The sequence below is a fragment of the Pagrus major genome, chromosome 8 (genome assembly GCF_040436345.1).
Source record: "Pagrus major chromosome 8, Pma_NU_1.0".
Classification (NCBI taxonomy): domain Eukaryota; kingdom Metazoa; phylum Chordata; class Actinopteri; order Spariformes; family Sparidae; genus Pagrus; species Pagrus major.
In genome coordinates this window covers 13,229,566-13,245,372 of record NC_133222.1, presented here as the reverse complement: position 1 = coordinate 13,245,372, position 15,807 = coordinate 13,229,566, and the positions used below count along the sequence as shown (strand labels likewise).

General features: G+C 36.7%; 1 protein-coding gene across 1 annotated transcript; it reads left to right on the top strand.

Annotated features, from left to right (window-relative positions):
• The first annotated feature begins 520 nt into the window (after positions 1–520).
• LOC141000927 (uncharacterized) lies at positions 521–14,824 on the top strand. Its single transcript, XM_073471814.1, has 35 exons — positions 521–784; positions 1,819–1,870; positions 1,962–1,979; positions 2,062–2,133; positions 2,783–2,875; positions 3,216–3,335; positions 3,508–3,576; positions 3,915–4,004; positions 4,108–4,170; positions 4,267–4,356; positions 4,428–4,499; positions 4,616–4,693; positions 4,959–5,051; positions 5,247–5,339; positions 5,473–5,562; positions 5,868–5,957; positions 6,164–6,253; positions 6,559–6,648; positions 6,855–6,944; positions 7,235–7,324; positions 7,412–7,501; positions 7,795–7,884; positions 8,523–8,615; positions 8,700–8,774; positions 9,246–9,314; positions 9,396–9,485; positions 9,576–9,668; positions 9,769–9,846; positions 10,076–10,168; positions 10,387–10,479; positions 10,607–10,687; positions 13,701–13,754; positions 13,889–14,014; positions 14,124–14,274; positions 14,356–14,824. Exons 1-35 carry the CDS (start codon positions 521–523, stop codon positions 14,822–14,824), a joined length of 3,552 nt encoding a protein of 1,183 aa, XP_073327915.1.
• The last annotated feature ends 983 nt before the right edge of the window (positions 14,825–15,807 follow it).

Here is a 15,807-nt window from a genome sequence, read left to right as displayed (position 1 = left end):
TCAGCACACGCACATCCACACACCCACAGTCTTTTACTGAAAGTGCTCTGAAAGCTCTTTTGTAGATCCGAAGAATGTTCCCCTTGTTCACAACTTATTTATTCCACTTCCATGTAATTTTGTGTAGGACGGCTTGGTGACAATGTTGAGAGGAAGGGCACCAGAATGATGAGAAGCACTACACTGTCTGCACAATGTGTCATTCTTGAATTATGTCCATTAGCTGCTTCTTAATCAAGTGAAGGCCTATTAGAGTTTAACTGTTTCCCAGCTGCTTGTCGTTGCGCAATGCGTCACGTGGTACAAACAGACAGATTTTGACATGTTTATTCCTCTCCGGCAGCTCACAGCGTAGTTTCCCTCTGACGTCTAATCTGTTGGCAGGTGTTCAGTTATGTGCTGTATGTGCTTGTAAATTTCAGAGTCCGGATCAGTCCTTCAGTGGAGGAGGAGGAAACAGGGCACAGACATGAAGGAGAGGAGTGGAGTTTTCCTGGCGTGGAAGGTGCTGTCGGTGGGGATGTGTGTGCTGCTGCTCCTCAGCTCAGCAGGTTTGGTGTTCCTGCTGGTGCGACAGAGAGAGCTGACGGAGGAGCTGCTCAGGTTGGATGCCCAGATGCAGGAGCTGTCACAGAGCTGCAGGCTGCAGGCGGGAATCATGGAGCCTGCAGAAGCTGAAGAGCTGAAGAAGCTCCACCGCAGCAGAAGAGACCAGGAGGAAGATCCATTACAGAGCCAAGAGGAGAAGGATATGATGATGATGATGACATACTCCATGGTTCCTGTAAGATACTTCACAGCTTGAATATGGGCTCTTTTTTAGGAAATTGTTAATATAAAGCAGATTATTTACTGTATTCTTCTTGTGTTAATATGAGCGAGAACAGGGGACCAATCAACATCTCTTTGCAGTCAACTTTATAGAAACATTTCCTCTTTTTTCCCTTTTGGGATTAGAAGCATGTCTGTGTAATGCAAAGAATCTAAGAGCCTGCTGCAGACATTAAGAAGAAGTCTGGTTTTCCTCTGAACTGTTGCTACATAAATAGTTTGAGCAGCGTGACTGTTCCCTGCTCCTCCTTCAGCAGTAATCACATCCTCTGGGAACTTTAGCGGGCGCTACTGTGTGTGTTGACAGCACATTTATCAGTGATCGACAAGTATTTTACCAAAATAAAGTCCAGTTTTATTATTGACCTGATTGGTAAATAATTGGCAATAATAATTAAGGCTGCAACAGACTGACACATTTAAGAAACCTGGGACCTCAGTTGGTACCATTGTTCAGCCCAAACTATCTGGTAATGTGAGCGGTCTACAGATCAAGTCTTAAATCTCCTGAACATGAATTTCTAGATGTACTTGTAAGTCTACATATGTTTACATTTGTATGTGTACAGAGAAGGAGAACAACAGCCGTGTATTATGAGTTTTGGCGGGGTGAGATCAAAAAGAGCTAACTGCCCGTCTAGAGGTTCGACTGTTCAAGAATATAGGTGGGAAAAAAAGGTGCACAGTGCCCCTTTAAGAAAACCGATATGGGTGTTTTTGCAAATGAACCCTTCAAGTAGATTTTTGGCTTTTAGTGTCATGGGGCTAATGAGAATAATGCAAAACTAAAATAAAAGTAATCCTCTCTCTAATCTGAGAACTATAACACAGCTGCATTTGACCAGATGTCTCACGGGAGATGAAAAGTGTTTGTATCCAAGTGATTTAAACACCAAACTGTAACTGTAGAAAGCTTCCAGATGTTCCAGGTGTAGTTACAATCAGCTGACCTCACCAACTCTTTCTGTCTCTTTTTCTTGATGTCAGGTCAAGGCTCTCATGGATCTGTGTAACAGCTCCAGAGGATTTTGTTTAACAGGTGCACTTCATACATATTTTTTGTTTCTGGTGCTTCCTCTGTATTTGATTTGTGTAAAGTACTTACTTTTTTATTCTTACTTTTCTCCCAGGCCCGGCTGGACCTCCAGGTAAAAACACTTTAATTAGCTGCATCAGTTACTTAGACTAAGCTGAATTTGTTACTGCAGTCACAGTTCTTTTGCCTGTTAGGATTGCCTGGCAGAGCTGGTTCACCAGGACTGCAGGGTGTGGCCGGGCCGCAGGGGAGACGAGGAAAAAGAGGTGAGTAATCGGTTAGAAATTGGTTGGAAAGCTATAAACCGCTCCCTGAATGAAGTGTGCACCAGATCAGCCACAGAAACAGAAGTTAGTCAAAAGATTCAAACAGTCTCCTCCTTTGTTCAGCCACAGTTACATAACATGAGAATCCCACTCACTGTCTACAAGAAACTTTGTTTGCTGGACTGGTCATACTGGAATCACACTGGTTTGTTGTTCTTTTTGAAGTTGTTGAGCCATTGAGAAGCGCTGTGGACAAATGTTCACTCATCCACAGGGACATTTCAGTTACTCTTGAGGGCATTACAGAGCCGCTCGGTTGTATTTAAAACTGATAAATTAAATTCAAACCTTTATTTAAGCCTAAAAAAAATCATTGAGGCTTCCTTCAAATCCTTTGCAATGATGTCAAGATGCACAAAAATATGCAGCGTTAAAACATTTCAAAAGAGCGATACTCAGTGAAAATAACTGCAAACTGAGTTGAAGAGTTTTGAGATCGTCGTCTTGAATTGTCCACGGTTAGTTTTATCTAAGATCATCTGTTGACAGCTTCACAGCCCTACAATCAACACACGCTCATTCTGTTTTTAATTTGGATTTCCGTTTTCGACAGTGTTTTAAACTAATAATGACACCTGTTAATGACTAGGACCCCCTGGTGAAAAAGGAGATCCAGGACCTAAAGGAGACCGTGGGCCTCTTCAACTGAAAGGAGAAACCTACAATGACATTCTCATTGAGGGTGAGAGACGACGACATCCTTAAACCTGATATGATAATGTGATTAACAGAGAGGAAACTGCAGAGTGCATCCAGTATTTACTCAAGATTACACCTGAGAAGCTTTGCGCAAAATTTGACAAATATCAAGATGGCCACTAAGATTTGTTTAAATCTAAAGTTTCCCTTAAAAGTTACAGTACAATACTGGAATCAAATATTTAAGAAATTAACATATTATCACACATTATTAATAGCTTTCATGTTTTTCCTTAATGGTGGCTGTTGTAGAGCCACTGTAATTGTTTATTATGTCACTTTTACATGTCTGACTTGACGCTACTGTATGTGTATATTTAAAGGTCCTCCTGGTCCAAGGGGTCCTCCAGGCCCACCTGGTCCACCCTGTCCTGCCTGGTACTGTAATAAAGTGAGAAACAAGACCACCAGAGAGCACATCTGTCAAACCAACATGTTGACGAGTGAGAACGCCTCCACAGAATCATCATCTAAAATCAATCAGCCTGATTTATATCTTTAGGCTATTGGTGCAGTCAGTGTGGACTTTTCATATGCATTTAAGAATCTTTTGTAATGACTAGTAGCTGAAGTTTTAAAGTAAAAACGATCTTTCATTTCTACTCTCATGTTTAGATTCATCTCCTGTTCTGATCAACGAAACCGACACAGAAAACATCAGCAGCTCCACAGTTAACAGAGATGGTAGGAGAAAATTTACAACAATTATACAAGTTAATGATTTAGATTATCGGCTGTTTGTGACTTAGAGCTTCAAGTTAATCTTGAATGTTATATGATGATGAACAATCAGTGGTGGAATGTAAGTACATTTACTCAGAATTTACTATTTTATAGCTGTAGTTACTTTACAAGTTAAAATTTTGCATGAACAAACAAGAGCTTATAAAATATGATCAATACTAGTACAGCTGAAATAATTAGCCAATTATACATTAACTGGTAACTGAATTGGCCATCGTTAAATAATACACAATGTCCGTATCAACTCCTCTATGTGAAACTCACCTTTATGTCCACAGAATCACCAACATCACATCCAGCCAATGACAGCAGAGATGATTTGAATGTTACCGACTCTAAAAAACTTGGAGATACAAGTGTGAAATCTGGTAAGATGCTGTTTTGTGTCAGAGGAAGATGATTGTCAGACCTGATTTTGATCATGTAAAAAAAAAAATTAACCTTGTACTTTTTCATCTTTTCCAAAATCAGTATCGTCTCATCAAGACGAGCGCCAGGACAATGTGACTAACAACATGAGATGGACGAAAACTGGTGAGTAAACTTTGTGAATTTAGGCTTCAAATGAGAGCAGAACACCCGGATATCTTATATGAATTAATGACTTAATTATATGTTTTCTTTCCACAGAATCATCAACGACACACCCAGCTGATAATGGCAGCGATGTATTGAATGTTACTGACTCTAAAAAACTTCTAGAAACAAGTGTGGAATCTGGTAAGCACCTGTCTTTAGTAATAGAAAGACGTCATTGTCAGACCTAATTTACCCTGGTACTTCTTTTCTAGAGTACAGCCACGACTCCTTGAATGACACCAACACAGAGAACTTTACAGAGGCACCAATTAAATTATCACCAGGTATTAACTGCATTTTTAATTATAAGTAAAAGTCTCTTGTATCCAAATTAAACTTGCTGCCCTACAACACCAATATCATTTGTAAATCTTACATAATGTCTGCTTTTATTCCTCAGCCCAAAATCTTCCAGACCTGATTCAAAACAGCGACACCTTCAATGACAGGGAAAACTTAACCAATACCATGAAAAATGGTAAGCAACTGTCATATTGTACAAACTGTGTTTGGTGTCAGTATTGACCTGTTCACATGTCTGTTCAGTTAAGTCAAGGCACAAATATAAAATCTAGTTAACAACCATTTTGAGTCGCAGGAAGACTTAATTGACTGACCTCTTTACTTATTTTAATTTATTCCACAGGACAATCTTCACGTTAATATTAACGAGACTACCTGACCACATACCTGGTTTGATTTAAAATGTTGTGGTTATCCAAATTCTGTTTTATTTTCTACAGAGTTAGTATCACCTCGCCCAGACGACACACTGATTGAAACCAGCAGAGAGAGGGTTACAGAGGCACCAGCTATTAACCAAGTATTATTTACAGGTAGTAGATCCTATTAATGATTCACCCATGAAAAGTGGTAAAGAAAAAATGTAATGTTGTATAAACTGTAACATACTCCAATTCACATGTTTATTTAAGTCAAGGCACAAATAAAAAGAAGAGATAGCAACCATTTTGAGCATCAGCATCATAATAAGAAAAACATATTAAACCCAATACTTTTTTATTTTCTAGAGTCAGTGTCATCTCATCAAGACGACAGCCACGACACCTTGGACAATACCAAACGAGAGAATCCTACAGAGGCACCAATTACATTTTTACCAGGTGGGAAAAACTCTTTTTTGAATCGTATGTAAAACTAACAATGACGGAAAAACACATTTGTGAAATATTCACACAGATTTTATCTTAACTTATTTAATCTCATCTCTTATTAAATCTCACCTTCATTCCACAGTGTCACCAAAAACAGGTCCAGCTGATGAAGCCAGAGAGGTTTTTATTGTGAGTGACTCAGAGAAACGTCAAAACACAGACGAGGAATCTGGTAAGCAACCGTTTCATTACCCTTTTAAATACAATAGCCTCTCTTAATATTAGAATGGAATGTTAAAAAATTACCATTTTAACTCACAGGTCAGTATTAACTCCTGAAGTGAGATAATACACTAAAAATATAAAAATTAAATTGAAGAATTGTGTTCACAAAGGCTACGATTATTTAAGATAATTGTTTTTACGTAAACTCTTAATTTGAAAAGTAACCAGTAACTATAGCTCTTAAATAAATATAGTGAAGTAAAGCATGTATTATGTATATTTTAGATATAAATCTTCCCTTTCTTTCCACAGTGTTACCAACAACACGTACAGCTCATGAAGCCAGAGAAGTTTTAACTGTGACTGACTCTGAGAAACTTCAAGACAGAGAAGAAGTATCTGGTAAGCTACCGTTTGAGTGACTGAAAGACTTTATTGACAGTCTTTTACTGGTTTTATTGTTCTTTTTTGCTTTTTGTCGCTCATAAAATGCATTCAGTTATTAACGGGTAGGTGGTAATAAAGTGAGTAAATATCCTAAAAAAAATGTGGTTATGACCTAAAAATTTGAATGAATTGTGTTTTTAATCTCCCCTTCCTCTCCACAGTGTTACCAAAAACGCATCCAGATGATGAAGCCAGGGAGGTTTTTATTGTGAGTGACTCAGAGAAACGTCAACACACAGAAGACGACTCTGGTAAGCAACCATTTCACTACCCTTTTAAATCCCATAGCCTCTCTTAATATTAGAATGGAATGTTAAAAAATTACCATTTTAACTCACAGGTCAGTATTAACTCCTGAAGTGAGATAATACACTAAAAATATAAAAATTAAATTGAAGAATTGTGTTCACAAAGGCTACGATTATTTAAGATAATTGTTTTTACGTAAACTCTTAATTTGAAAAGTAACCAGTAACTATAGCTCTTAAATAAATATAGTGAAGTAAAGCATGTATTATGTATATTTTAGATATAAATCTTCCCTTTCTTTCCACAGTGTTACCAACAACACGTACAGCTCATGAAGCCAGAGAAGTTTTAACTGTGACTGACTCTGAGAAACTTCAAGACAGAGAAGAAGTATCTGGTAAGCTACCGTTTGAGTGACTGAAAGACTTTATTGACAGTCTTTTACTGGTTTTATTGTTCTTTTTTGCTTTTTGTCGCTCATAAAATGCATTCAGTTATTAACGGGTAGGTGGTAATAAAGTGAGTAAATATCCTAAAAAAAATGTGGTTATGACCTAAAAATTTGAATGAATTGTGTTTTTAATCTCCCCTTCTTCTCCACAGTGTTACCAACAACGCATCCAGATGATGAAGCCAGGGAGGTTTTTATTGTGAGTGACTCAGAGAAACGTCAACACACAGAAGACGACTCTGGTAAGCAACCGTTTCACTACCCTTTTAAATCCCATAGCCTCTCTTAATATTAGAAAGGAATGTTAAAATATGACTGTTTTAAGTCATAAAGTGAGTTCACAGGTCAGTATTAACTCCTGAAGTGAGATAAAACCCTAAAAACGTAGATAATGACATAAAAATTAAATGGAAGAATTGTGTTTACAAAGAGTAAGATTATTTAATATAACTGTTTTCACATAAACTTTCAATTTGAAAAGTAAAGATAGATATTTCCCTTTTGAATGTAAATCTCCTCTTTCTTTTCACAGTGTTACCAACAACACGTACAGCTCATGAAGCCAGAGAGGTTTTAACTGTGACTGACTCTGAGAAACTTCAAGACAGAGATGAAGTGTCTGGTAAGCAACTGTTTGAGTGACTGAAAGACTTTGTTGACAGACTTTTATGTCTCTTTTAAATGTAAATCTCCTCTTTCCCCTCTGCAGTGTTATCAACAGCACATACAGCTCATGAAGCCAGAGAAGTGTTTAATGTAACTGACTCTGGGAAACTTCAGGACACAGATGAAGAATCTGGTAAGCAACTGTTTCGGTACTCTTTTTAATCCCATAGCTTCTCTTAATATCAGAAATAAATATTAAAATATGACTGTTTCAAAGTAAAGATACTCCATTACAAGTAAAAGTCCTGCATTCACAAAATGAAACCATGTGAGAAGTCAATAGGGGATATACTGTACATATGTTATATGTTTTTATATACTCTTCATTTGAAAAGTAACCAGTAACTGTAGCTTTCAAATAAATTAAATGGAGTAAAAAGTTGAATATGTCCCTTTTAAATGTAGATCTCACCTTTCTTTCCACAGTGTTACCAACACCACATGCAGCTCATGAAGCACGAGAAGTGTTTAACGTGACTGACTCTGAGAAACTTCGAGACAAAGATGAGGAATCTGGTAAGCAACCATTTGAGTGGCTGAAAGACTTCACTGACATCAAGAATGCATAAAAAAGAGGACAATGGACAAGGAAATTAAATCATGTTTATTCATACAGTATCACTTTAAGTTTGCAACTCTGAAATAATCAGTGGTGGGAGAAGTATTCAAATACAACCATGTAAAAATACTCCATTACAAGTTTAAGTCCTGCATTCACAATCATACTTAAGTACAGAGGTAGCATCAGCGAAATGTACTCAGAGTATCAAAAGTAAAAGTACTTGCTCTGCAGTAAGATGTAATATTGTAGTATTATTACAATACTAACGTACTGTTGCATCACTGTGTACGCAGCATTTTACTGTTGTATCTGCTCAAAATAGAGCTAGTTTTAACTACTTTATATACTCTTTGATAGTTTGGTATTTTAGTCAAATGGTTCCCAACATACAGATCTGACCCCTCCAAGAAGTCACAAGATAAATCTGAGGAGTCGTGAGATGATTAATCGGAGAAGGAAGGAGAAAAAAATGTTCTGACAATTGTGTTTTCATTTCTGTGAAACTGTTCTCTAATCTTTGTTTTTGTGAAAAGTTTGAATAAGTTATTGAAATGAAGTCTCAAGAAGAAATGCATCCATAAATGTTTCCTAGAGTCGGCATCGTTTCATAAAGACTTCAACCACAACACCCTGAATGACTCCAGCACAGAGAATGTTACAGACCAAACAAATACATCATTAACAGGTAGGAAATACTGTGTTTTAAACTATGAGTAAAGCGAGTGACCACAACTTTAAAGCTTTGTACGTAATGTTTCATTTCATTCAGCCCCACTCTCTGTAGGTCAAAACACTGATGCCTCCAATAACATTCGAACCATCGTTAATACACACATGGCAAGTGGTAAGAAACCCTGTTTCACTATTTGGTCTTTGTTTCAGTAGTTTTTATTCCTGCCTCAAAATCCAGTCATCATCCTCAATGTTTGTTTGAATATTTAGTTGATTAGAATAGCTGTTAATAATGATAATAATAATAATCCATTGATTGCTGTGGGTGTAACAGAATTCTGTGAACTTTATTTTTCAGAATTGCATTTATAATAATTTAGATGGGATGATAAAGGTTTTGAGAGTCTGGGAATTTTTGATTAAGGTATCTTAAAAGTGCTTGAATTTTACTGTTAAAAGTTGTATGAAAGCTGCAAACATATTAGACTACAATTACAGTTTGATACAGTTCAAGTGAGTATACAGTGTTTTATAGTTGTGGGCTATGTTATTATTTTTTATATATTATATTTTTAGCCTCTTCATATTCACACCAGAACAACAACAAGGTAAACGTGACTAGTAACTTTCTTTTCTTTTCTAGAGTCAGTATCATCTCACCAAGACGACAGCCAGGACAATGTGACAGACAGCGTGAGATGGACAGAAACTGGTGAGTAAACTTTGATGAGAGCAGAACACACCAATATATTATGTGAGTTAATTATTTTATTGATATGCTTTCTTTCTGCAGACTCATCAACATCACATCCAGCCGATGATGACAAAGGTGTATTGATTTTTACTGACTCTGAGAAACTTCGAGACACAAGTGTGGAATCTGGTAAGCAACTTGTTTTGGGTGGTAGGAAGACCCGATATTAATCATGTAAATAACACGTTTGGCCTGGTACTTTTTTCTTTTTTCCTCTAGAATCAATATCAGTTCGTCCAGGGTACAGCCACGACATGTTGAATGATAAAAACAAAGAGAACTTTACAGAGGCACCAATTAAATTATTACCAGGTATTAACTGTATTTTGAATTATAAGTAAAGGTCTCCTTGTACCCTAATTAAACTTGCTGCCCTACAACATCTTATATAATGTCTCGTTGCACTCTACAGCCCTCCTTTCTCCCGACCTGAGTCAAAGCAGTGACAACTTCAATGACAGGGAAAACTTTACTGTTATTTTGAAAAATGGTAAGGAACTGTCACATTGTATAAACTGTGTTTGTTGTCATTTTTGACCACTTCACATGTATGTTTAGTGAAGTTTATTAAATCTAGTTAACAACCATTTTGAGTGGTCGTACCTCTTTACGGATGTTTCAGGGCATTTATATACCATGTTAATATTAATGAGACTGCTTGACAACATACCGGGTTTAGTTTAAATGTTATGGTTATGGTTCTGTTTTATTTTCTACAGAGTTAGTGTCACCTCGTCCAGATGACAGACATGACACACAGATTGAAACCGGCAGGGAGAGTGTTACAGAGGCACCAGTTAACTTATTTACAGGTAGTAGATCCTAACAATGATACACCAATAAAAAGTGGTTTAAAAAACGATCATATAAACTGTATTTTGTTGAAGTATTTAACAATTCACATGTATGTTTATTTAAGTAAAAAAAAAATTGCAATCATTTTGAGCATCGGGGAGACTGTGAATACAATCCTAACTTTGACTATATGAAAAAGAAAACTTGTTCATCCCAATACTTTTTGATTATCTAGAATCAGTATCATCTCATCAAGACAACAGCCACGACACCTTGAACAATCCCAAAAGAGAAAATGCTACAGAGGCACCAATTAAATTATTAACAGGTAGGAAACACTCTGTTTTGAATGTTTTGTATGTAAAAATAACATTGACCTAAAAACAAAACATTCACTTCACTTTTGTCTATATATATATATATGTTCATCTTGATATATTTCCTTTATTTTACAGCCTCACTTTCTGTAGACCAGGCTCAAAAGAAGGACACCTTCAATAACAGTGTGGACATTATGGATAAACCAATGAAAAGTGGTAAGAAACTGTCATGTGTACCATATTTGGTATAGGTTTTGGTATATAATTTAGGTATATTAGACATGATATGTTGTCTTTTTTAATGCACCTTTGTGCACATGCAAGCAAAGACAAAGTTCTGCATTTTGCATGCATTAGATAGACAATTAAGTATTTTCCGTTCTATTCTTTTAGTGTTTAGTATTACATTTTTTAAAATAAGATTAGTCTTTTCTCTCAGAGCCCATCCATCATTTTTGAAACTGTTTATTTATTCATTCATTCATTCATTCAACCATTCACTTGATAGAGACAAAGCCTGTTAATGAACATCAGTAAAAAACTACAAGATGAAAACATGCTGTATATTAGCATGAATGCAAATTAACATCTGTTGTCCCATAAGCAGGTTACAAAAACTGTTACATTATAAAGAACAGTATACAAAACAAATATACAATACACAAGACAAAATACATTTTTCAACATGTCCAGTGATCACAGTTCTGTGGCGTTGTCCCTTATGTAGGCCATTCCAATATTGACTTACCTTTACTGTCTTACAGCATGTGGCGCCTCACAGCCCCCTCTAGTGGTCGCACCTGTGCTAATACCACTGTCAGCCCTCTGTTTAATGAATTAATGTATTATTTTATATTAATTAAAAAAACAAATACAGCACCTTTGGCTACAAAAAGTACGGATGCCCTAAAGGGCCATGCATTCATACATTTTATTTCCTCCGTTTTCCCGTGATAACGAGTTAATTTCATTTGTTTTCTCGAGATCTATTAGTTGTTATTATCTCGAAATAACAACTGCCGTTTTCCCGAGATAACGAGATAATTTTCTCGAGATCTCGAGATAACGAAACTTTGTTTTCCAGAGATAACGATATAATTAATTCGAGATCTTGAGAAAACAAAACGATAGTGTAGTATATTAAATCACTGCATCGATCACCGCGTCACATATCTTTTCAATCAAGGCCTGACACAGGCTGAAATAGCATTATGCCTTGCTATGCCAGATAATATACACATTAGTGTGCGTAATCTAAAAAGATGGTTAGCAAGGCTTCAGCTATATCGGTGGCGCAATCTAAGTGAGCCTGATGTCGTCGTTAACTACATAGCTGACCAGTTACGAGGTCCCGGGCATCTCCATAATCTCAGGCCTATCATATCACAGTCATTATCTCGAGATCTCGAATTAATTATATCGTTATCTCGGGAAAACAAAGTTTCATTATCTCGAGAAAATTATCCCGAAAATTAAAGTGAATGTTATTTCTTTTTTACGGATGCCCTAAAGGGCCATGCATTCATACATTTTATTTCCTCCGTTTTCCCGTGATAACGAGTTAATTTCATTTGTTTTCTCGAGATCTATTAGTTGTTATTATCTCGAAATAACAACTGCCGTTTTCCCGAGATAACGAGATAATTTTCTCGAGATCTCGAGATAACGAAACTTTGTTTTCCAGAGATAACGATATAATTAATTCGAGATCTTGAGAAAACAAAACAATAGTGTAGTATATTAAATCACTGCATCGATCACCGCGTCACATATCTTTTCAATCAAGGCCTGACACAGGCTGAAATAGCATTATGCCTTGCTATGCCAGATAATATACACATTAGTGTGCGTAATCTAAAAAGATGGTTAGCAAGGCTTCAGCTATATCGGTGGCGCAATCTAAGTGAGCCTGATGTCGTCGTTAACTACATAGCTGACCAGTTACGAGGTCCCGGGCATCTCCATAATCTCAGGCCTATCATATCACAGTCATTATCTCGAGATCTCGAATTAATTATATCGTTATCTCGGGAAAACAAAGTTTCATTATCTCGAGAAAATTATCCCGAAAATTAAAGTGAATGTTATTTCTTTTTTACGGATGCCCTAAAGGGCCATGCATTCATACATTTTATTTCCTCCGTTTTCCCGTGATAACGAGTTAATTTCATTTGTTTTCTCGAGATCTCGAGTTATTATCTCGAAATAACAACTGTTGTTTTCCCGAGATAACGAGATAATTTTCTCGAGATCTCGAGATAACAAAGCTTTGTTTTCCCGAGATAACGATATAATTAATTTGAGATCTTGAGAAAACAAAATGATAGTGTAGTATATGAAATCATTGCAGGAAACATCATTCAGTGTAGCAATGTCAGAGGAGCAGGAGCATATCGATCACCACGGCACATATCTTTTCAATCAAGGCCTGACACAGGCTGAAATAGCATTATGCCTTGCTATTACAGATAATATACACATTAGTGTGCATAATCTAAAAAGACGGTTAGCAAGGCTTCAGCTATATCGGCGGCGTAATCTAAGTGAGCCTGATGTCGTCATTAACTACATAGCTGACCAGCTATGTAGTTAATGAGGAGATCTCAAATTAATTATATCGTTATGTCGGGAAAACAAAGTTTCGTTATCTTGAGAAAATTATCTCGTTATCTCGGGAAAATGGCAGTTGTTATTTCCAGATAATAACTCAATACCTCGAGAAAACAAATGAAATTACCTCGTTATCACAGGAAAATGGAGGAAATAAAATGTATGAATGCATGGCCCTTTAGGGCTTCCGTACTAAAGGGCCATGCATTCATACATTTTATTTCCTCCGTTGACGTGGTGACGTGGTGATCGATATGCTCCTGCTCCTCTGACATTGCTACACTGAATGATGTTTCCTGCAATGATTTAATATACTACACTATCGTTTTGTTTTCTCAAGATCTCGAGAAAATGATCCCGTAATCTCAGGCAAACAGCAGTTGTTATTTCGAGATAATAACTCGAGATCTCGAGAAAACAAATGAAATGAACTCGTTATCACGGGAAAACAGAGGAAATAAAATGTATGAATGCATGGCCCTTTAGGGCTTCCATAGTTTTTTAATATTCTTTGTATCTTTATTATTTATTAATTATAAATGTTATTATTATTTTTTTATTTTTAATTCTGTATTTCCTATATATTTTTTTCTTTGTCTTCCTCTCCTTTTTTCTCCAGACTCTTCATATCTGATCAATGTGACAACAACCACTGAGAGACCGAAAAGAACTGGTTAGAACATTTTGTTAAATTAATCTATCTATCTATCTATCTATCTATCTATCTATCTATCTATCTATCTATCTATCTATCTATCTATCTGACAACTTATTCAAATACTAAACTACCTGTCTTCATTAATTTAGAGTGCACTATGAAAACTATTAAATGTTCAGAAAGAGCCATCAAAATGTCGAGCACTTATGGAGCCTGGATGTCTGACGCATCTCAGCAGGATGATGGTCGATACTGGGTGGCCGAACATTTTTCAGGTGATTGTTACAGCAACCAGAAGTGTACCAGTTTGATTGATTGATACCATAAATCACAGAGGTTTGTAAGTTATTGTGGATTTAACACAGAAACCTTTTTTTTCACCAGGTCGAGTTCTAGCAGAGCACAGGAACATTTCGACATTTCAGAATAAAAGCAACAGAGACATAAACGTTTGGAGCTACTTCCAAGGCTGTGGACATGTCATTTACAAGAAGTCTTTGTTCTTTCAAAGTGCAGGAACAAACAGACTTGTAAAGTAAGTGTTTGACATACTTTTTTTTTTGTCTGTGTCAGTGAATTTTGTACTCTTCACTTACCCATGATCAATATTTTACAGATTTGACCTGAACACCAGAAGGACAAACACTCTGATCATGGCAAACAGCAGATACAAACACCTGGCTTATCTCTTCCACAACTCCAAGACGTACTTCAAGTTTGCTGTGGACGAAAATGGACTGTGGGTCATTTATGCTGCAGATACAGAGGATAATACGATGGTTGCGAAGCTTAACCCAGACACATTCTCTGTGGAGTCAGTCATTAACACTCACTACCCTACAACTAAAGCGGGAAATGCTTTCATTGTATGTGGGATGCTGTATTTCACAGACGACAATGACAGAAGAGTTACATATGCCTTTGATTTAAAGGAAGAGAGTCCCCAGGATGCAAGTTTTGATTTCAGGCCAGGTAATGGGATCTTGGCTATGGTCTCATATTATCCTCACAAAAAGCTTTTGTATCTGTGGGACAACAGCAGTGTGAAAACATGCAAGGTTAAATTCAAACCGACCCCAAAATAACCACCAATCTTGTAAAATTAACAATAAAGTTTTTACTTTTTTTTTTTTTTTTATCTCATTTGGTTTACGTGAATTTCTTACCTCACTCTGACACAGGAGGAAGGTGTTGGATATTGTTTGCAATAAAACATGGCATGATGAATGGTAATCGGAAATTTAGACATTGTATCACATAGAGAAATAGTTTTGTTATTCACAGAGCTGCAACAGTTTTTTAGGTTTTGCCAAAATATAAATAAGAGCCTATTATTTTAGACTTATGTGACAAAAAGTTTCACACAAAATTGACTGATAGTTATGGTTCACATGGCTTTTTCATGTTCATGGTCAAACAAATATGTATACAGATAATTTCCTGGGTGTGTTGTGTGATAATCGAGATACACTGTAGCTACATGTTATCAGGAAACACATAGAAGGGGGAGGAAGAGCTCCAGCTGAAGGCAACACGTCATCATGGATGAATTTGTGCTGCCCTACATTTCGGGCACAGGGCAAACAGACAACATGCACCGGAAAAGCAGCACTCTTCCTTATCAGAGAGCCACTGACTGTGGAAAAGTCAAGGCTGGATTATCAACTGGCAAAGCAGGCAACCGTGTTAGGGCCCCAGACTCCCAGTGCGCTTAAAAGCCCCATGATTCTCTGTCTGTTGATTATTTTTAGGTAATTTGTTTGATAATTTGAATAACAATATATGAACTCAAGAAGGTCTAACATTATTAGCTAATTTTGACAACCTGTCTTCATGGAAACTTGAGGTGCACAATATATAAATGCACAGGCAGCGGGAGGTGGTGGTGGTCAGTAGGAACCCGACAAACATATACACACTTCTGTGAGCTGTCTGAGGCCACACAGCAGAACTAAGACTTGATTTTTGGGAACAGAAAATGGCTGAAATTACTTTGAGACCAGACTTTAAATGTACAACTGAGTGAGTTGGTTTGTGGAGACCAAAACTTGTTACAGTGCACTTACAG

Excerpts from the sequence above, each read along its gene's own strand:
- LOC141000927 (XM_073471814.1), top strand. The coding sequence starts at position 521 with ATGTGTGTGCTGCTGCTCCTCAGCTCAGCAGGTTTGGTGTTCCTGCTG. Across the intron at positions 7,502-7,794 it reads GGACACAGATGAAGAATCTG|TGTTACCAACACCACATGCA; the intron begins GTAAGCAACTGT and ends TTCTTTCCACAG. Across the intron at positions 7,885-8,522 it reads AGACAAAGATGAGGAATCTG|AGTCGGCATCGTTTCATAAA; the intron begins GTAAGCAACCAT and ends AATGTTTCCTAG.